This window comes from Castanea sativa, chromosome 9 (genome assembly GCF_040712315.1).
Source record: "Castanea sativa cultivar Marrone di Chiusa Pesio chromosome 9, ASM4071231v1".
NCBI lineage: Eukaryota > Viridiplantae > Streptophyta > Magnoliopsida > Fagales > Fagaceae > Castanea > Castanea sativa.
Window position 1 is genome coordinate 13,297,529 of NC_134021.1, and position 23,233 is coordinate 13,320,761.

Below are 23,233 nucleotides of genomic sequence, written 5' to 3' on the forward strand. Positions count from 1 at the left end.
ACTACCATTCACTCTATTCTATTATACATGGACCAATAAAGGTTATTTTAAAATAAAATTGTGTAAATTTCACACCTTTTATCTATCATATAAGAATTGATGTGAATGTCTTGCTTGTTTTTTCATTTTATTTTTTGGATAATATGCTCTACTTGTATTCATTGTAAAACAAGTTGGACTTTTAAAATTTTTAAGTAAAAACAAGGTTCAGGTGTAAAATAAAATAAATTTATTTATTAAAAGGTCAAAAAAAGGTCAATTCGGTAATAACACTATACAATTTTTAACCATTTATTGGAAAGTAAAAATAAACGGATTGGATTAGTTCACCTCAATCATAAACCGACATGGAAACCGACACGTATATGGCCGTCTATAAATATAAAAAGCAAATCCATAGATTTAAAACTAGGAAGCGCGTGCGATGAGACTTTTCTTTTTTAGTGGTCATATTTTGTAAAAAAAAAACTGTATTTAATTATTATATATATATGATTTTTATTTTAAAAATCTAATTTATAAGTGAATAAATCAATTTAAAATTTAATAGGAGAGTGGTTCTATTTTTTAGGCAATATTTTAGTAAGAGTTGGAGTTGCATTTTTACCGGATTGTCCTTTAGTTTTGTCTCCACTTAAACATAAGACAGTAGGGGCATTTTTGAACTAAAAAAATGAGTTTTTACCGGATTATCTTTTAGTTTTGTCTCTAAAACGTAGAATTATAGGGACATTTTTGAACTAAAAAAAATAAAAATCCAAACAGGAGAAGCCTTAAATAATAGCATAGATAATACTTAAATTACCTTTCCGGTTAATAGTATTAAACTTCTGTTGTTTACGTTTATTTAGGTGGCTCTTCCTTTTCCCCAACCCAACAAAGAGATATCTGCTTCTGTTTCCGCTGTTACCATGACGGTGGAGTCAATCAAAATCACAAACACAGACACAGACCCAGACCTTTCTCTGGTTTTGTCTTGTAAAAAAAGAAAAGAAGATGATGTTGAAGAGGATCCGAAGGAATATCCGATCTTGTCTCCATATCGCAAAAGAAGAAGATTAGAAGAAGAAGAAGAAGAGCCAGATCCGGATGATTCGACCCAGTTTCCTGAATTTATGAAGATCGAAGAACTGCCAGATGCTATACTGTTCGAGATCCTTTATCGACTCCCTTGCCGATGGGCTCTCCAATGTAAGTCTGTGTCGAAGCGCTGGTGTTCTGTGATTTCTCATCCTTTGTTTGTTCGCAACGCCATGCTCCACCGACACCCATTCAGTAAGTCAAACACAGACCCCTTTACTCTTGTGTTATACCATGACAAAAAGATCCTCGCTCTTCCATTCGATGAGGACTGTTGCGGTGAAGGTGGCGGTGTTGACAGTGACGGTGACGGACTCGATTTTCTCAGCTTTCTTCCCTGTATCGAATTTGCAAGAAAAAATTTTCCCTTTTGCGTCGAAGCATCGTTCAACGATTTATTACTGATACGCAGCGAAGTTCTGCCGATTGTTAATTCAGGCTTTACTGAGTATTGCATCTGTAATCCTATTACCAAACAGTGGATCATCCTCCCTCGCCTTCCATACCAGGGATATCGCGGAATTGTTTTGGTGGGCTTTATATGCATTCCAGATAGCTGTGATAAAGAGCAGGGATGTATTACCAATGCCCATTACCGTTATAGAGTGGTGCGCATTTATTCTCCCACTCAATCCAACGCTACTCAGATACGTATGCAGATCTTTTCTTCCGACACCGGTGAATGGTGCGACTCTCTTGTTTCGTCACCGCCCGGATTGAATTCCTTTGTTGGAAGGCCTGCGCATGCTGGTGTTGTTGCCTGCAATAGGATGCTGCATTGGGTGGATGAAAATGATAGAATGATCAGAGGCTTTGTTGTGTTCGATCCATTCAACAATGCACAAGGATGTCGCTATATTGATCCACCCATTGACCTTTCCCTTAGAGAATCGGTCTCCTTTGGAGTGTTCCAAGGGCGTCTCCGGATTTTCCAAAATTCTTCTTTGCAATACCCTCGCAGTTTTTCTGTTTGGGAACTCGAGGATTACAATAATGCTGGTACATGGTGTCTGAAATACAAAATTTACTTCAAGGACATGGTTTCAGAATATTCGGATCTCCTCAAGATGGCAAAGGGAAAGGTCTCAACTGGGTCATTGTTAGCTTTCCATCCAAATGTTGGCGAATTTGTTTTTTTACAATTTCGCAAATGCATTGTTTTGTGTAACATGCGGACGAGGGTATTGACAATGGTCGGCCGACTGGAAAAACTTTTACCAGTCAACGGCATCTCCTTTGATAGCATACGTGCAAAATATGTGTTCTTAGTTGGGCAACCATCGTGGCCAACACCAGTACCTCTCCCATTGAAGTTTGAATGCCCTCCCCCATTTTTATTGAGCGAGTTTGTTTCTAAACGTCAAATGCTCAAGAAGCAACAGCAAGAAGTTGAGAAGTTGAGGGCAACTCCAACACCAATTCCTCTCCCAGTTTGAATGCCCTTGGTTCTGAACTACAAAACTCAAGAAGTTAGAATTATGTTTTTATTTTGTCTTTTAATCTTTCCTCTCCAACTTTTATGATGCTTTTAGAACTCATTTGGATTGGAAATTATATCTTTATTATAAATCCCTAAGTAAGAGCATTTTGCTTGTCTCCATCTCTTTTCCTCCATTTCCCCCATCCCTTGCAGACTGTTTTCTGTTTTGAGATGGCAAAGAAGCAGTTATCATGAAGTTGAAGGCAGTCATATCTCTAACAGTGAAGTTTAGATGCTCAAATCATTGTTGGGACAGATTGTGGGATGTAGTGCATTGCTTTTTAGTATGCAACCAAAATTTGTACTTTTTCATGGCAGGCCAGCGATTCAAGTGTTTTTCTTGTTCTCTCGTTCTTTCTAAATTATTGTTGACACTTAAATATAATGAAATTATGTTTTGGAATAATTAATTACCAATATGAATTTTGTGGCTGTACCTTATATATCTGTCTTTCTAAATTATAGTTGTTACTTTAATATAGTGAAATAATGTTTTGGAATAATTAATTACCAATATGAATTTTGTAGCTGTACCTTATATTTCTGTGAATGAAGGTTTAAAAGTTAAGTTGTAGCAATTGAGTGTACCTTATATTTCTGTGAATGAAGGTTTAAAAGTTGTGATAGGATTGTCCTTCCAAATGTCTACTAGACAAGAGTTCCGGAGTTTTTTTTTTTATTGATTTGTGAAGCAGGATTTTACCCTAATTTTGTCTTGTAATTAAGTTTTGGTTTTTGTATGTATTTTTCTTTGATTGTGAATGCACAATTTTAACTTATTAAAGCAATGAAATACCTCCAATTTTCTGAACAAATGATGCACTACAGATTTTTATTTTCTTATGCTTTGCAATGGGTTAAATTTCATTGGTTTTCAACTAGTTTCTGCTATTCAGAAGTAGAATTCGCTTATATTTTTGGAACTTGAGGATTACGGTAGTGCAGGTGCATGGTTCATGATACAAAAAGTTTACTTCATGGACATCGTTTTAGAATATTCTAGGTTTGTTGAATAGTGAAGGAACCCCAGCTGCTGCAGATTTGCCAGCCTTCCACCTAAATGATGGCAAAGTTGTCTTCTTATAATTCATCAATTCCATTGTCTTGTGCAAAATGTGGAAGAGAGTATTGAAAATGGCCTGCCAACTATGAAATTTGGGGAAAACCTTAGCTGGTAACTCCTGTTACTTTGTGTCTGTACCTGCAAAATTGATATTTCTACTTGTGTACATCCTGGCTAACAACATTTCTTCCACTCCCATTGAAATTTTAATACTCTCCTGATTGTTAGCCACTGAGGTTCTAAACTACACAAGTACCTGCTTTCATAAACAACTTTTAACCTTTTAACACAAATTTCTATTTTCTCATGCATTTTGAATTACATGAATCATATTTTTGAGTCCATTGATTAAAATAGATGGATATATATACACGCAAGGCTAACTTTCTAATCTTTGAGGATCCATAGCCCCAAAATTTGGGACTACGCTTCGTCGTCGTCGTTGTTGTTGTTGTTGTTGTTGTTGTGTGTATATATATTATGTATATCTTATGGGTTTCATGACAGTTTGTGTAGGTCTGGGTAGTTAGAATTGATTGAGACCGAAAACTAAATTGATGATTGCTCCATTGAGCAAATGTAACTATCAGTTTTAGTATGCTCTGCGTTTTCCCTTTTTTAGAGCCTATCAGTTTCGATTGCTATCTTTGTTAATGTAATAGAGAGAAGCTGGACGAGGGATGTTACGTGCTTTTGAGCCTGACATGCCTACATATTATGCTAGTATGTGAAAGCACTTTATACCTTACTTATACATGACTATATTCATGTCAGCATTTGGTAATTGGGTATTTGTGTATCATAAAAATGGATGTGCATAATCTTGCGCTGTTGGTAACACCAGCAATCTCATCTTCTCACCATTAAAAGTTTTATTTCATCTGCAGGTTTAGATACCATAGGTTGTTCTACCAGCTGCCATTCGATAATCAAATTAATTAAATTTCTAACTCTGATACCTATTTTGGTTTTCTTTCAATTTGTTGTTTGGTTTAGTTTTCAAGGCATCTTTTCTGTGTTTAGTTTTTTTTTTTTTTTTGATACGCTGTATTTTGTAATTTATTTATACTAAAAGGCCTTTCATTTGGAAAAGAATGGAAAATGGAAGTTTACATCTGATTATATCATCTTAAAACTTCTTTAATCGTAGTAATATGATTTTTTATTAGTTAGTTAACCATGCACTGAACGGGTCTTATAATTCATGACAGTGAAATCTTGCCTAACCACGAGAGGCATTAATTCAGATCTTCTTTGCCCAATTTGTAATCAAGAAACGGAGACTACAATGCATATTCTTCGTAATTGTGAGGTAATTAAGCAGGTTTGGCGGAACTTGGGCATCAATAGTGATGATAATACTTTTTTTGCTGCAGATTTGTTAAGCTGGTTTACGGTTAATGCAAAAGCAAATGCTGGAAATTACAGGGGACAGCCTCACTGGAGTACTATTTTCTTATTTGCTGTGTGGAGTATTTGACTCAAAAGAAATGCGGTTGTGTTTCATAATAAACCGTTCCCTATTGACCTTCATTTTGAGGTTCTCCAAAGAGTGAAAGAGTTCTACTGTGCTGCGAATTGGAAAGCTCCAACCCAGTCTGTTCACAAGCCAATCAGGTGGGAAAAACCCCCCAATGGGCTGGATTAAACTTAACACTGATGGTTCTTTGTCGGGTGACCTGGGGCTGGCAGGAGGAGGTGGTGTGTTTCGCAATGAGGAAGGAGAATGGATTCTTGGCTACTCCAGACACATCGGCATCACTTCTGGTTTCATGGCGGAATTATGGGCTATCCAAGATGGCTTGCTGTTGTGTGTAGAGAGGAACTTCCAAGCTGTTGAGATTGAAATGGATGCAAAAGCGGTCTGTGATGTTCTGTGCACTCCTACGCAATCTAACTTGATTATTTCGCCTATTGTTGATGATTGTAGGCAGCTGGCTTCGAGGGTCCCCCAAATAAGATTCAAGTATTGCTTTAGAGAGGCTAATAGATGCGTTGATGGACTCGCCAGGATGGGAGGACAACAAGCTGCGGGTTTCTCTGTTTATGACTGTCCACCGGCGGAAATTTAGTCTTTTTTTTTATTTTGATGTTGCTGGAATGTTTTCTAGTAGGCGTTGTATTGTTCCTGTAAGTGCACGATTGCACCTGGACCCAAAGACAATTATAGGCTCAGGCCCAATGAGCCTTAAACAATGAAATTTGTAGAGTGTGGGCTTGAAATCTAGGTTATAGGTACTGGGAACTTAACACCAGGCTAAGGAATATAAACGCTTGTAAATAACAAATGATAATTGCAAATAGACTTCCTCGGACGTAAGCCGAGGACTCCCTCTGTGTTATTTCTCTTTCTCTCTTAAAGATTACAATTCTTAATTTCTTCCTTTTTCCATTCATCGATCCCCTTTCCTTTGGCCTTCACCCCCAATTAAATACTTCTTTTCCTAATGCCTTGTCCACGTGTTGCTTGAATTCCATCCCCCTTAGATATTTCTTCCCTTAGTGCCTTTGAATAGTAACCAGAAATTTCAGTTTTACTGTTCAGGGGTCACCTCCCCATTAATGCAACAGGGAGGTAGGTGCAGAGTCTTTAATGTGGAGGTAGCAGCCTTTGCTTATGATATTTTCCTAACACCGGTGTGTCTACAACATTCAGGGGTTCCCCCCTTTAACCAATAGTCTTTCCAGAGTTGTGCCTTGACCTTCATAGTGAAGCTCCAAGTTCTCTTGGGGCCGTCCGAGGAGAAAACTTACTCTCGGACATATCCTCGGACCCTTGGCATATGGGCCAATTTGTAGTACTAGCAAATCCTTAGCTTAAGAACAGATCGGCCCATCTTAATAGAGCCCAAAGGCCCAAATGCCTGCTTGGGTCTTTTTACTCCCCACAATAGCCCCTAAAAACTCTATTTTTCAGCATCCGAGGAGAAAAATAGGGTTTTGATCCAACGAGAACTTACCCCACACGTTTTGTAAATAACTGCGCGTGTGGAGATCGTTTCGTGTTCCAGAGGGTGCCACTTGGCGGTTCTAATTTCAAAAACGCGCGCATTTATTACCGTAAGTTACACCTTGTCCCCCACTTTCAACGGTGAGATGAACATCTAACGGCCCTTGTTACCCCCTGAAAATTTGGGCGGGACGAATGCAATTTCGAGACCGCTTCCCGCACGTTGTGACGCTTCGGGAACCTACGCCTTCATTTATTTCTTCAGAGGCTAATCCCATCAAAACATCAGTAATCACCTTTTCTCTGCAGAAATCCGTGGAAATTCGAACGACTTCAAATTTGTAAGTCTTTATTCTCTTTCCTCAACCCATTCTCCTCGGCTCCTGTCCTCGGCTCCCATTTTAACCGTTCCCCCTCTTAAAACTTAGCCTTTCGTTCCTTTCTAATGGGAAAGTTTAAGTGTCTAGTCGACACCGCCGCTGGGATGGAAGGTTTTAGAGCCAAGTACCGTATTCCCAGCAACGTAGGTTTAAAATACTGCCCGGCGGAAGCCGTGGCCGGTTCTAGGAAAACCGGAGAGGTCATTATCCCGATGGTCGCCTTCGTAGAAGGTGGGATGACCCTCCCAATGAGAAGTGTAACCAGGGAATACCTTCGCAACCACCGGTTGTGTCCCGATCAGTGCGCTCCCAACGTTTTTAGAGTCTTAGGTAGCGTCGACGCTCTAAACGAGCAAATGGGTCTGAACCTTACCTGGCACGACGTTGTTTTCATGTACGAGTGCCATAAACTTACCAATGTAGGTTATTATATCAAATCCCGTTCTAGCGTAGTTAGGTTAATCTCCTGTCTGCCCAAGTCTAATAAAGGTATGAAGGATGACTACCTCATCGTCTCTAGCAACTGGCACGACGACCCCCACTGCACAGTTGAGTGGGGAGATCCAGGTGCGACACCTTAGGATTTAACTTCCCACCCCATAACTCTCTCTAACATCTAGAAATGTGCATTTGCATTTACTTGAGCATCTAACTTTAATTTGTTACATGTTCTATGAACCTGACCATGTTTGTTTATTTTGATGTCTTTCTTTGCAGATAAGCAGCACGTGCGCCCACGCTTAAGCCACTGCAACGTTGCAGATTTGAATCGAGTGCTACGCTCCGAGGTGTTCGTCAGCGAAGACTTACAACTTAGGGCGGCTCATTTGATTCTAGGGTACGACCCTATCTCCTCGGACTTCTAGGAGATCGAGAACGCAATAATTGCGGGTGACCGAAGGCGTAGGAGGATTCACGTAGCCAGACCCCACTTCTTGGCCGACCACGACATCCCTGACGCCCCTCACACCGTATTGTACACACAGCCCATAGCGGCAATCCCCCTCGCCGCGCACTCTCAGGAAATTGCTGTCCTAGAGGAGCAAGTGTCTTCTTCGAACACGTTGGACGAGGAGATAGAACAGTTTCAGCTCGAGGACGCCCCACGACCTCGCGGAAACCCGTTCGTTGTTCTTTCCGACGAGGAAGAAGAAGCAGCCGAAACCTCTGGGATCGCGGGTCTAGTGATAGCGCGTCCAAACGACAGCTCCATTGAAGAAGAGATGGACGAGCTAAAGGACCTTATGACCGCGAGAGGCGCACGAGTGGCAAAGAAGGGAACGAGGGGGTCCCAAGTTCCCCCGGCTTTACCACCACCTCCTCCTCCTCCAGCCGACCCCAAGCCTCCGGCCGAAGATCCAAAGAAGAAAAGGAAGGCGGAGGCCGAGGGGGCTGGTGGTGAAAAGCAAAAGAAAATGAAACAGCCCGCGTCGGCCTAGCAGCAGAAACTGGACAAGGGCAAAGGGCGCGCCCGCCCAGTTGAAAGCGGGGAGATCAGAGACGTGGCCGAGGTGCGCCGAGCACCAGCTATGTGGTCTCCCGAGCTGAGATTGGACGGGGCGCCCATTCCCCTCCAGTCCAACATCAGGTCGTTCCAACAAGGCCATGCCCTCCACCTAGCCGAGGCGTTGGAGCGGCCTCTTCTGCTACCCATGGACATGGACGCCTTGGAGAAAATGGGCCAGCCTCAGCTGTTCCTTTCATTGAAAAAGGATTTAGCTCTGGTAAGTTCCACCTCACATTTATACTTTAAGTTCATATGTAAACTCTTTAACACATTTAACCCCCTTGACGTTTTTGCAGGCCATCCAAGAAGTTTTCGCGGCCGAGAAGTTTGTGGAGGACTATCGGAAGCGAGCTGGGATGGAGCAAGAGCTACGGCAAGAGGCAGAAAGGTCCCTAGGCCAGGCCCTAGCAGAGAATGGGAATATCACATCGCAGCTGGCCGATCTAAAAAGAGAGAAGGATGGTGCCGAGGCCAGCTTAAAGACGATGGAGAACCAAGTGGAAGGGCAGCGTAAGCTTCTTCGCCAAAAGGATAACGAGCTCTCCAAAAGGATAACGAGCTCGCCTAAGTCCAACAGGCACGCTCTGACTTGGAAAAGGAGCTTACGCGGGTGAAGGAGGAAGTTCGCACCCACAAGCATGCACTAGAGGCTGCGAAGAAGGCCAGTTACTAGGAGGGGGTGACTAGAACGCAAGAACTGTTGACAGAGGCCTTTGCGGCCTTGTGCCGAGAGTACTATTAGCAGGTCTGGGGAGAGGCCATGAATGCGGCAGGGGTTCCTCAAGCTTCCGAGCTGAGGAAGCCCGAGAACATTTGGCTTCCCCTAGACATACAGGAAATTGAAGACCCTCCTGTTGTTGCCTCTCCTGTCGTCCCTCCCGTGGCGCAAGAACTTGTTCCTGATCCTACAGAACTTACAGGTTCCCATAAAGAGAAGGACGAGTGTGGCGGCGCCGAGAAGGAGCAGATTCAGGACGTGGAGCCCCTCATTGCTTCAACAGACAAAGGGAAGCAAGTTTTGTCTACCTTTGAGCTGGAACTGAAGAGCACTGAGGTTGGTTGCAGCTCCCTCCAAGACCCCCCTCCTCTAGCTTAGGGCCTAGTGTAGGACCTTTCTGTACTCTTTTTCTTTGATGTATATAATTAATGAAGAACAATTTTATTCAACTTTCGTTTATGTTGTACTTGTTTTACTTTATCCTTTTTGTGCTTGGCATGAAAATTCTCATTAATACATAGTTAAAGGAAGAACAGAATAAATAAGTCTAACTCCAACTGTCAAACAACTACAACTTCTAAACAGCCATATAACTTAGTTTGGATATTAAACAATGCCTTAGTTAGAAAACTCATATGATGGTTAAACCTTTGTAATCTAGGGTATCACTTTCAGTAGGATATAAGGTCCGAGGACCATTCCTTACAAAAATTTGTTTAACACTTAATGATATAGAATTAAAGATCCAAGTTAATAAATGGTAAGATACTGATTTCTACAAAACGTGTGATAAGAATAAGAACAGTGACTAAGGTGCAATTTAGCAAATGATAAAATATCAATTTCTACAAGGTTTGTGGTCCGAGGACCATACTTAACCAAGTTTCTGTTTGACACTTAATAATAGTAACTTCAAATGTTAATTTCCCCAAAGTAGGAGATCCGAGGACCCGGCATAACTAAGGTTCTGTTTAACAAATGATAAGATATCAATTTCCACAAGGTTTGTGGTCCGAGGACCATACTTAACCAAGTTTCTGTTTGATACTTAAGAAAAGTAACTTCAAATGTTAATTTCCCCAAAGTAGGAGGTCCGAGGACCCGGCATAACTAAGGTTCTGTTTAACAAATGATAAGATATCAATTTTCACAAGGTTTGTGGTCTGAGGACCATACTTAACCAAGTTTCTGTTTGATACTTAAGAAAAGTAACTTCAAATGTTAATTTTCCCAAAGTAGGAGGTCCGAGGACCCGGCATAACTAAGGTTCTGTTTAACAAATGATAAGATATCAATTTTCACAAGGTTTGTGGTCCGAGGACCATACTTAACCAAGTTTCTGTTTGATACTTAAGAATAGTAACTTCAAATGTTAATTTCCCCAAAGTAGGAGGTCCGAGGACTCGGCATAACTAAGGTTCTGTTTAACAAATGATAAGATATCAATTTCCACAAGGTTTGTGGTCCGAGGACCATACTTAACCAAGTTTCTGTTTGATACTTAAGAAAAGTAACTTCAAATGTTAATTTCCCCAAAGTAGGAGATCCAAGGACCCGGCATAACTAAGGTTCTGTTTAACAAATGATAAGATATCAATTTCCACAAGGTTTGTGGTCCGAGGACCATACTTAACCAAGTTTCTGTTTGATACTTAAGAAAAGTAACTTCAAATGTTAATTTCCCCAAAGTAGGAGGTCCGAGGACCCGGCATAACTAAGGTTCTGTTTAACAAATGATAAGATATCAATTTCCACAAGGTTTGTGGTTCGAGGACCATACTTAACCAAGTTTCTGTTTGATACTTAAGAATAGTAACTTCAAATGTTAATTTCCCCAAAGTAGGAGGTCCGAGGACCCGGCATAACTAAAGTTCTGTTTAACAAATGATAAGATATCAATTTTCACAAGGTTTGTAGTCCGAGGACCATACTTAACCAAGTTTCTGTTTGATACTTAAGAATAGTAACTTCAAATGTTAATTTCCCCAAAGTAGGAGGTCCAAGGACCCGGCATAACTAAGGTTCTGTTTAACAAATGATAAGATATCAATTTCCACAAGGTTTGTGGTCCGAGGACCATACTTAACCAAGCTTCTGTTTGATACTTAAGAATAGTAACTTCAAATGCTAATTTCCCCAAAGTAGGAGGTTCGAGGACCCAGCATAATTAAGGTTCTGTTTAACAAATGATAAGATATCAATTTCCACAAGGTTTGTGGTCCGAGGACCATACTTAACCAAGTTTCTATTTAACACTTAAGAATAGTAACCATAAGCCCCCGAGGTATTTAAAACTTTGAACTGTTAACTAAGAAAAGCACACTTTATTAATAATAATACCTTCGAAGGTTATTAAGTGAAGCTCCAAGGGCGTTGTACAATTCTTTCATCTAGGTCAACTAGCCGATAAGACCCTATGCCTGCTACTGAAGCAATGCGATAGGGACCCTCCCAATTTGGTCCTAGCTTACCCCAGGCCGGGTTCTTAGCAGTGCCCACGACTTTTCTTAGTACAAGATCCCCAGGCGCAAGTGGCCTTAGCTTCACGTGGGCATCATATCCCCGCTTAAGTTTCTGTTGATAATAAGCCATTTGGACCATAGCTGCTTCGCGCCGTTCCTCAACTAGATCCAGGCTCTTCTCTAGGAGGCCATCGTTACTCTCCGGGCTAAAAGAACTTGTCTTTAGGGTTGGAAAACCAAATTCCAGAGGTATCACCGCCTTGGCTCCATAAGTCATGGAGAACGGCGTTTCTCCGGTGGACCTGCGCGGTGTAGTCCGTTACGTCCATAAGACATGTGGTAGTTCTTCTACCCATCTGCCTTTCGCATCGTCCAACATTTTCTTCAGCCCACTGACTATGACCTTGTTAACGGCCTCGGCTTGCCCATTTCCCTGAGGATAAGCTGGGGTGGAGTATCTGTTCATAATGGCCATGTCACCACAGTATTTCCTAAAAGCCTTGCTGTCGAATTGAACACCATTGTCCGAGATAAGTGTGTGTGGTATACCGAATCTAGTGACGATGTTTTTCCAGAAAAACTTCTTGGAATCAACGTCTCTGATATTTGCTAAGGGTTCGGCCTCCACCCATTTAGTGAAGTAGTTTGTCCCCACGAGCAGCCATCTTTTGTTCCCTGCAGCCCTCGGAAATGGCCCCACTATGTCCAATCCCCATTGTGCGAAAGGCCAGGGACTGGAGAGAGGGTTGAGGACCCCCCCAGGTTGATGAATATTAGGGCGAACCTCTGGCATTGATCATATTTTCTAGCATAGTCCTGAGCCTCCCTCTGCATATTGGGCCACCAATAACCCTGAGTCAGAGCTCTATGGGCTAAGGACCTTCCCCCAGTGTGGCTCCCGCAAATCCCTTCATGCAATTCTTCCAGAAGCGCTTCCGTTGATTCAGGATGCACACATAACAGGTAGGGTCCTGAGAAAGATCGTTTATACAGTTTCTGATCCTCGGACAACCAGAAACGTGGCGCCTTCCGACGTATCTTATCTGCTTCGGATTTGTCATCAGGGAGGGTGTCGTTCCTAAGAAAAGATATGACCGGGTCAATCCAACTAGGCCCAGGCCTTATCAAATGGACGCGAACTGCGTTGACTGCGTTAAGGGTTGGCTCTAGCAAATCTTCTACAAGGATAATCCTGGGCAAACCTTGAGCCGAGGACGTTGCCAACGTGGCCAAGGAGTCTGCATGGGTGTTTCCACTCCTAGAGACGTGAGATAAGACGAAGGAGTTAAATTTAGCTTGCTGACGTCCGACCTGGGCCAAATATTCCTGCATTCTTGGGTCTCTAACCTCCATGGTCCCCATGACTTGGCCGACCACTAACTGAGAGTCCGAGAATGCATGGATGTGCTTTCCACCCATCCTATGTACCATGTTCATGCCCACCAAGACTGCTTCGTACTCGGCCTCATTATTAGTAGCCGAGAACGCCAGCCTCAGAGATTTTTCGAAGACGATTCCCTCAAGGGATATCAGGACAAGTCCGACACCAGACCCTCTCTGGTTAGCAGCCCCATCCACATACACTTTCCAAGTCGGAGGTGTTGCGGCTGTGATCACACCAACTGATTTTCCATCCATGTGTGTTTCCTTCAAAGTTTCTTCTAGCAGTGGTTCGACAAACTCTGCCACCAAATCAGCAAGGACCTAGCCCTTCACCGAGGTGCGCGGCATGTATTTAATGTCAAATGCCCCCAAAATGGTTCTCCACTTGGCCACCCTGCCAGAGTAATCGGCACTGCGTAACACCGCCTTGAGGGGCAATTGGGTTAGGACTACCACGGTATGGGACTGGAAATAGTGAGGAAGCTTTCGCGTAGCATGAACTATGGCCAACAGTGCCTTTTCCAAGAGCAGATAGCGTACCTCGGCCTCATTCAAGGACTTACTAACGTAGTAGACCGGTCTATGCACCCCGCTTTCTTCCCTTATGAGGACCAGGCTGACTGCATGGACAGCTACCGCGAGATATGCAAATAGGACCTCGTCTGCCTCTGGGCGAGACAATATGGGTGGCCGAGAAAGATATTGCTTAAGCTGTTGGAAGGCTAGCACGCAGTCCTCAGTCCATTGAAACCATTTTCCATTTGTTCAACAATTGGAAGAAAGGACGGCACCGGTCAGTGGACCGAGAGATAAATCTACTCAGCGCGGCAATCATTCCGGTCAATCTCTGGATTTCTTTCGGGTTTTGAGGTGGCTGCAAGTCCTGAATAGCCTTGACCTGCACGGGATTCACCTCTATGCCTCTATGAGTAATCGTATAACCCAAGAACTTTCCTGAACCCACGCCAAAAGAACACTTTGAGGCGTTAAGGCGCAACCTGTGCTTCCTAAGTACCTGGAAGGTGTCAGCCAAATCTTTAACGTGCAAAGGCACTGTCTTGCTCTTCACCACCATATCATCCACGTATACCTCAATGGTCTTCCCTAGTTGCTGTTCGAACATTCTGGTCATCATTCTTTGGTAGGTAGCCCCAGCGTTCTTCAACCCAAACGGCATTACCTTATAGTGGTAGTTCCCTGTTGGAGTAATGAAAGCCGTCTTCTCTTGATCCTCCGCTGCCAATGGAATCTGGTGATAACCTTGGAAGGCATCCAAAAAACTCATACGAGGATGTCCGACAGTGGTGTCTACGAGCTGATCAATACGTGGCATTGGGAATGAATCCTTGGGGCAGGCTTTGTTCAAATCCGTAAAGTCCACACATACCCTCCACGTTCCATTTTTCTTTTTGACCACAACCGTATGCGCCAACCATTCGGGGTAAAAAACTTCTTTAATAGCCCCAGCCTTCTTGAGTTTGAGCACTTCCTTCTTGACAGCCTCAGAATGTTCCTTAGAAGAACGCCGAGGTAGCTTCCTCCTCGGAACAATGGCGGGGTTGACATTCAAATGATGACAAATGAAACTTGGGTCCACGCCTGGAGCCTCATAGGGGTCCCACGCAAAAACATCAATGTTGTTTTTCAGAAACTCCAGCAGATCCATCTTCTCCTGGTGTGGCAAGAGCACGCCAACTTGGAAGAACCTCTCAGGGTCCTCGGCAATCAAAAACTTCTCCAGATCCTCACAAAAAGCCTAATCTCCTGTCACCGCATCGGGCGCATCCGGAGCTGTTAATTGCTATAAGTCTTTGGTGATCAAAGCCGAAGACTCGGCTTCCGTCTGATGCAACACTGCAGCCGATATGCATTGCCTGGCCGCCGATTGACTGCCGAGGATCTCTTCAACATATTCCCCCGAGGGGAACTTGACCTTAACATGTAAGGTGGAGGAGACTGCTCCCAGGGCGTGCAGCCATGGCCTGGCGAGGATAGCTGTATATGGGGAGTACGCATCAACCACAATGAAATCCACCTCAACCGTTTCTGAGCCAGATTGAACGGGCAAACGAATCTGTCCCTTCGGCACGACGGCTTTTCCTTCAAAGCTTATGAGTGGCGAATCATAAGGAGTGAGATCCTCCAGCTTCAACCTTAGCCCCTTAAATAAATCAGGGTACATGATATCTGCACCGCTGCCCTAATCAATCATCACCCTCTTTACATCATAATTCCCTATTCGAAGAGTAACTACAAGAGCATCATCATGGGGTTGGATGGTCCTAACCTCATCCTCCTCGGAAAATCCCAAGACGGGCAAATTCAACCTCAACCTCTTCGGCCTGCAGCCTGACTCCTCGGCCTGAGAATGTGAAACTGCCATCACCCTAGTGGAACCTGAACCGGTCCTGCCAGGTGCAGCAAAAATAACATTAATTGTTCCTACCGCCGACCGAGATGAATTATTCTTCTGATTGTTCGAGCCGGATTGACTGCCCTGCCCATTAGGTTGACACAGGTGCTGCTTCAGTTTCCCCTCACTGACAAGCTACTCCAAGTGGTCCCAAAGGGTCCGACAGTTCTCGGTAGTGTGGCCCACGTCCGGATGGTACCGACAAAAGAGGTTCTGATTCCTTTTCGCGGGGTCTCCCGCCATTTTGCTAGGCCACCTGAAGAAGGGCTCCTTACGAACTTTCTCCAGTAATTGGTGTACTGGTTCTCGAAACACAGTATTCACAGCCTGAGGGGCTGCTGAGTCGGATTGCCCAATGTAATCTTTTCTCGGCTGTCTGTTGTGGTACCTGTCCGACCTGAAATCCCTTCTTTCCTACAGGATAACCTTCTCCTTACCCTTTCCTTGCTGCTGGTCTTCTTCTACCCTTTTGTATTCGTCAATGCGATCCATGAGGCGACGTACAGTACGGACGAGCTTTTTTGTCAAGGACTTCCTCAAGTCATGGTCAGTAGGAAGGCCGACCTTAAAGGTATTGAGCGCCACCTCATCAAAATCACCATCTATTTCATTAAACATCTCCCAATAGTGGTCAGAATATGCTTTCAACGTCTCCCCTTCTCTCATGGCCATGGATAACAGTGAGTCCAATGGCCGAGGCACTCTGCTACACGTAATAAACCGCGACGCGAATGCTCTAGTAAGTTCCCCAAACAAACCTACAGACCCCGATTAAAGGCCATTGAACCACCTCATAGCAACAAGTCCCAAGCTAGAGGGGAAAACTTTACACATCAGGGTCTCATTATGAGAGTGCACTGCCATCCTCTGGTTGAAGTGACTCACGTGCTCCACCGGATCAGTCCGGCCGTTGTAGATGGTAAAGGTAGGCTGGGTAAACCTCCTGGGGAGCCTCCCCTTCTCGATCCTCCGTGAGAATGGCGATTTAGAGAGCTGGTGCAACGCCCGGCTCATGGCATCGTTCCCCAAGCCCCTGGAACGGAGCTTCCTGTGCTTGCGAGCTAGCAGGTCGTCCTCCCCACAAGAGGACGTTGCGCTAGGGGGCGACCAAGACCTCGAGCTGTAATCACTTCCCCGGACCTCCACTGAAGAAGGATTGGATGAGGACGGTGAGTGCCTGCGTCTGACGCGACGCAGTTTCCTTTTCAAATGATTAATCTCCCTCTGCATGGCCTTAGCACCATCCTCGTGGGTGGTGCTGCCCCCACCAAGAGTATGGCTCGCCCTAGGGTACTCTGTATGAACACTTCCCTCACGATCCCTTCGACGCTCAAGACGCTCAAAAATATCCTCAGGTTGTGATCCTTGAGACTCTGCATGTTGTGAGCCTGAGCCTGCCATAGTCTCCCAGCTCCTTTCAAACTAGATTCCCACAGACGGCGCCAATTGTAAGTGCACGATTGCACCTGGACCCAAAGACAGTTATGGGCTCAGGCCCAATGAGCCTTAAACAATGAAATTTGTAGAGTGTGGGCTTGAAATCTAGGTTATAGGTACTGGGAACTTAACACCAGGCTAAGGAATATAAACGCTTGTAAATAACAAATGATAATTGCAAATAGACCTCCTCGGACGTAAGCCGAGGACTCCCTCTGTGTTATTTCTCTTTCTCTCTTAAAGATTACAATTCTTAATTTCTTTATTTTTCCATTCACCGATCCCCTTTCCTTTGGCCTTCAACCCCCATTAAATACTTCTTTTCCTAATGCTTTGTCCACGTGTTGCTTGAATTCCATCCCCCTTAGATATTTCTTCCCTTAGTGCCTTTGAATAGTAACCAGAAATTTCAATTCTACTGTTCAGGGGTCACCTCCCCATTAATGCGGCAGGGAGGTAGGTGCAGAGTCTTTAATGTGGAGGTAGCAGCCTTTACTTATGATATTTTCCTAACACCGGTGTGTCTACAACATTCAGGGGTTCCCCCCTTTAACCAATAGTCTTCCCAGAGTTGTGCCTTGACCTTCATAGTGAAGCTCCAAGTTCTCTTGGGGCCGTCCGAGGAGAAAACTTACTCTCGGACATGTCCTGGGACCCTCGGCATATGGGCCAATTTGTAGTACTAGCAAATCCTTAGCTTAAGAACAGATCGGCCCATCTTAATAGAGCCCAAAGGCCCAAATGCCTGCTTGGGTCTTTTTACTCCCCACAGTTCCTGTTTTCCCTTAGTCTTAATATAATCCTTTGTCTACCCAAAAAAAAAAATACTCTCTATTTCTCTTCAAATTGATATACAAATTTTCTAAGCTTTTGATATTCCTGGTCTATGTTTGCTTTGTGTAGGGTTTCCTCTAATCATTAAGAAACCGAAGGACCTTATGCCAGTTCATGTCAGTTTTTTCATGGTTTATATCACTGGTTCAAACTCTATGATGCAATCATTTGACTATATGTTCGGCATAATCCGTTCATAGATGTCTCAGTCAAATTTCATAGGTTCCCCCTCACGCCGGCAAAGCCTATCTCACCTCCAATATCTTCGATCTGTCACTCTCACGTCGCCGGCGAAACACTTCTATCAAACCCACCATCTACAATACCTGATTTACCCAAGACCGATCTCGTTCTTGACCCACCCAAGACCGATCTCGTTGCCGCCTCTGAAGACCGATCTCGTTGACCCGATCTCTTTCCCAATCTATCTCTCTTTCCCTCAATCTCTCACTCTTTCTTCCTCACTCTCTCTTAGTTTGACCGAGTTCAGCCTGTGAATGAATGGAGCTAACGGATATTTGTTTTGTTAACTGTATATACTGAAATTTTCTATTATAAAATTTGTTTGGAAGTTGAAAAAATGGCTGAGAAAATGTGAGAAACTAGTAGAAAATAGCATTTTTAGAATGCAACCAAACACCTGAAAATATTTTTTTAAAACAATTTTCATAATGCAGCCAAACATTTTAAAATATTTTCCTTTTTCAAAAATATTTTCACCTGAAAATATTTTACATTTAACCAAACGCAGCCTAAATTGAAAAAATGTCAAGGATCCAAAGAGACACAATAGGCATTACCTGTTCTCAATAGGCATTACCTGTTCTCCTTTACAACAAGATTATCAAAAAGAAAAAGAAAAAAAACATTCAGCACAATTATTCAAGAACATATGAACAAAGCCCAAAATAATAAAAACCCCATGATATATTTAACTTAAGAGTTAATACACAAGTGCATCAAAGTAAACCAAATATTTACTGACAAAAGAAAATTATGGTCCCCAAAATCATATAGGTAGAATCCAACAACTTATTGCATGGCAAAGGAAGCAAATAATATAGAAAATGAAGGATCGATTGTGATGAGACACGGTGACACGCGTAACTGGCACAACGGAGACGGTATACCTCTCACATAAGACTCTAGCAGAGGGAGGTACAGGTGCTCTCTCCACAATAACTTCAGAAGAAAACTTGTTGAGGGAGAAAGTCAGCAAAAAAGGCAGGAGTGCATTGATATGCCTGATATGCCTGAGTGTTGCACAACTGGACACCTTTGGCTCTATGGAAAACTTCATCAGGAGCTGATGCTGCTCCACTTGTTTCACTAACTTTTCGAATTGAAAGTGTCTTCCGTAACATGATTTTGTTTTTCTCATTCATTATTCACTTTCAAGCACATCAATACATGCAACAACACAAAATCATAAGAATGCGAACTAAGACAGCCACAGAAACACAATAATTCATATATTGCTCATGCTAAACACAACCCCCCACCCCCACCCAAAAAAAAATTAGAGAACATAGAATCTGCTAAGCTAATTTACAGGTGTAGTCAGTCACTCTGGTTAAACATGAAAGGTGATATATTACAACACTAACATGGTTTGGAGACAAATGATTTCAAGAAGAATACAATTGCCTATCTAAAAATCATAGTTGTAAAAGAGATTATATCAAGTAAATCTCAGTCCCTATATGCTCAATCCCAGTTTTAGGGGTTCACGGAATTGCCACATATGCCTGGTTCTCTACGCTTAAAAAACCAAATTTTCATCCGGTTCCCGGTTTTCACAGTCCAACCTCCTGGTCCGGTTTGGATCTAAAAACCTTGATAAATATATCCAATAAATGAGATAATAATTCTTGTAACTCAACCTCAAAATCATGGGACAGTTGATTTTAAGTCCTAGTTTGATTTGTTCTAACTTGGAAAATGGCTACTTCAAGGGAGCTTGGCTTCCAAAGAGAAAAGAAAGGGATCCAGAGAGAGAGAGAGAGAGAGAGTTAAGAGAAAGGAGGAAGAGAACTTGAATGGAATTCATATTCACGGATCAAACAAGCAAAGCACTAACACTGCAGCCAACAAGAATGGAGGTAGCCTTTGACTTGGGGGGCAACACACCCAAATTTTTTTTTTTAAAAAAAAATTTAGAATATATGCTAAGTATTAATTTTAGCAATTTTGTTTTATAAAATTACACTTTACCCTCTTAACAATATCATTTTAGCAAATTCTTATTAGTTCGCAACTAGGCCCACCACTTACGCCACTTTTTTACTTATCAATAATCACTCACCATATCAGTAATTTGTAAAAATGTTTGTAGCTCTAACATTTTCTTTCTTTTAAAGACCATAAAGGAATCTATAAATTTAAAATTTAAAACAAAATATACAAGCCTAAAAAAATTAGCCCAACAACAAAAATTACCAATAGTGAAACTAAAAAAAAAATTAAATCAACTAATTTTACCCAAATCAAACAACCCAACCTTTTAAAAAAGTTTAAACAAAATAATTTTGTCCTTACTCAACAACAAGCATCAAAGTCAAGAAAAACACACACACACACACATCAATAACTAAGCCACCACATACAACCAGCAGCAGAGTCGTCATCTTAACTACAAGTCCTAGCCTCGTCCCTAGCAGCCAGGTCTAACAATGGCCTTTCTCAATCTCATATCTCTCTTCATTTGAGTAAACCTCACATTCGAAAGTGACATCAAAAGCATTTATCTAAGCACTACTTGGATCAGCTGCATTGGACTCTCTTTTCATTGCATCTGGGAAATATTTATTTGTAGGTCCCTTTATCAATGGAATAGTCCCATGTAGACATCTTACGCAGGACTCTTTGTGAGTGTTGACTCTGTTGGGTACGAAATAAATTAGAACTCCAGACAAATACGCCCCACATAAGAAGCTTATCACCATCCAAGAGTCAAGAGTATGTTTGAATGATTGCATTTTTAAGGAAAATTACTTTTTAAAACCTTATAGTTTGAAGAGTAACAAATTAAATCCTATATTTTCAAAAATAATAAATTAAGCCTTGAGGTTTCAAAAAGTAACAAATAAAATCTCAGGTCCCATAAACATAAATAAATAAAAAATTTGTTCATTTAAGTTCAACAAGATTAGGACGTGATTTGTTAATTTTTAAAAAATCTTAGAGTTTAATTTGTTTCTTTTTCAAACTTCAAGGTTAAATTTATTAGATTTAAAGTTACAAATTTTAATTTGTTATAACCCAAAAGTATGGGGTTTAAAATCTAATTTTCTTTATTTTTTTAATTAGCTTTTTTTGCTTCAATTTTTTTTAAAGTATCTTTGCTTTAATAAAAAGAAAGTTTAACTCCAAACCAAATTGGAACTATCTTCTCTAACTCACTAAATGATAATTTATAAGACTATCCATGTATATAACTTAAGCTAGTATGTAATCCGTGCTTATGCACGAGAATGATAGCTTCTTCTTTCTTTTTTTTTTGAGAAGGATGAGAATGATAAATTGAATGGGTGTTGTAGGGGTATTGGGCCCAGTAATTTATAATGGACGGCCCAACAAGGTCTTTTGGGCTAGAAACCCAAATCCGAAAACATCAAAATGATCGTGGAGTGTTTAAGTGTCCCATACCGACCGAGGAGTAGATTTGTCCTCGGAATGTTAAGCCGAGGATACACAGTATACGTAGAGGACAGCAGAAAGAGCGGTGGAATGTCTAAAGTAAAGCTGCTACCACCGCCCATATATTAAAGACCCTGTAATTGATACGCTGACAATAGAGATGGAAGGATGGGACCTGAGCATAGAGCTTGGAACTTGGTCCCAAATCCCAGCGGGCTTTAGGGAAGAATGGATGGGACAAGTATCCAAAAAATGAGGGTCGCGGCCATAAAGTGGAAGATGATGAAGAGAAGAGGAGGAGTATAAATAGGAGGGAAGGCATACGAAGAAGGGGGAGGCCTTTTGAGAAAGGAAAAGTGTATGATAAACATTATTTGTATCCACACTTGAGAAATACTATTAGAAACTGTCCTCGGAAACAGTCCGAGGAGGAATTCTCAATATTACTCTTTGCAAACGATTCTTTGTTTTGTTCCATTGGGCCCAAAGCCCGTTCTTTTTGTGATTGTCTAAAGCCATCCTTAAAATCTAAATTATAAACCCATCCTCTACAAATTCATTGTGAAGAAAGGCCTTTCAAGCCCATTTTCCTCCTAGTCGTGGTTTGGGAATTTGAATTGTGTCCTTACAGGTGTCATTGATATTAGTTTGAGCTATTAAACATATAAGACATTAGTTCAACTAAAACATTTGAACGTACTAAAATGGTTTTTCCTTGCAATTTTCATGATATTTGTTACGCCAAATTTCTCATTACATTACTATTATATATATAATTTTGAAAATCACTATTGGATACTACATGTACATATCTATAGGAACAAAGGATTTGATAGCCCAAACCCATTTAGAACAGTAATGCCTTGTACTTCAATCCAAACTCAAACAATAGAAGATTGTTACTTAGAGGGTGGGAAGACAATTCTGGTGTAGTTATGAGTTAAGTTTGGGACTAAGGTCGTGGAGCCTAAATAAAGAAGAACAAAATACGTAGTTATTGAGAATAAAGCTCTCCTCGATCAGTTCCAAGGAGTTCTTATATATGATTGACATAGGTTTCTATCGGGCAATACACTGTTCACTTTCTTGTCTTTCTCTCTCTTTTTCTCTTTCAAAATTTCTCCCTCCTTACTGGGAGGCTCTCTTCCCCTTATATACCCCCTTCCTTGAATCCTAGCCCTTCACTTGTATGCCTTAAGGCTTTCCTCAAGATACTTGTCCCATCAGAGTACTGCTGAAGATAGTAGAAGGGGTTGCTAGCTGTGAGATTACTGTTCAGGGGGTCATTTCCTCATTGATGCAGCTGATAAGGTTGTTGCAGAGTATTTAATACGGATGAGGAAAGTATACACTTTCAGGAAGCTTCCTTCCACCGTTTTGACCCCTTCCCTTGGTTCTATCCCTTCCAATCGAGTTTTCACAAAAGGCTACCTCACCTTTCTAGCTCTTCTCGAGTCGATGAAGTCCTTGGGTCGGATAAACCCTGACAGATGGGATTATGTGTGATACTTCGCATTCAATCCTCCTTGGTCTTTGGACACCCCACAATATCAATTCACAATTATTGTACGTGAAATTTTACTAAATACAACCAAAAAAAAAAAGATTCGTCTAATAGTATTTTCTAAATTCAATGGGAATATGTGCATAAGATCATTCAACTCAATTACAATTTTTATTTTGTGGGTTTTCGAGATTCTAGGTGTCTTTCCATATGAGAAAGATATGGTAGCGTGATAAGGTCTTTGTGCATAATGTGCAAGATATTTCCATACATAAGTATTTGTGAGGACCAAGCAAGGCCACGTAGGACCCGTCAGCTTCTCCACCTTGTCAGCCTTATGGTTACTAGTCGCTTCAAGTTTTCTTGTCGGTTTGTGGGGGAAT

General features: G+C 41.9%; 1 protein-coding gene across 1 annotated transcript; it reads left to right on the forward strand.

The window, feature by feature from the left end:
* Positions 1-847: 847 nt before the first annotated feature.
* LOC142611052 (F-box protein At5g07610-like) lies at positions 848-2,976 on the forward strand. The gene has a single exon (XM_075783065.1). The coding sequence runs from the start codon at positions 912-914 to the stop codon at positions 2,514-2,516; it is 1,605 nt and encodes a 534-aa protein (XP_075639180.1). The 5' UTR covers positions 848-911; the 3' UTR covers positions 2,517-2,976.
* Positions 2,977-23,233: the final 20,257 nt, after the last annotated feature.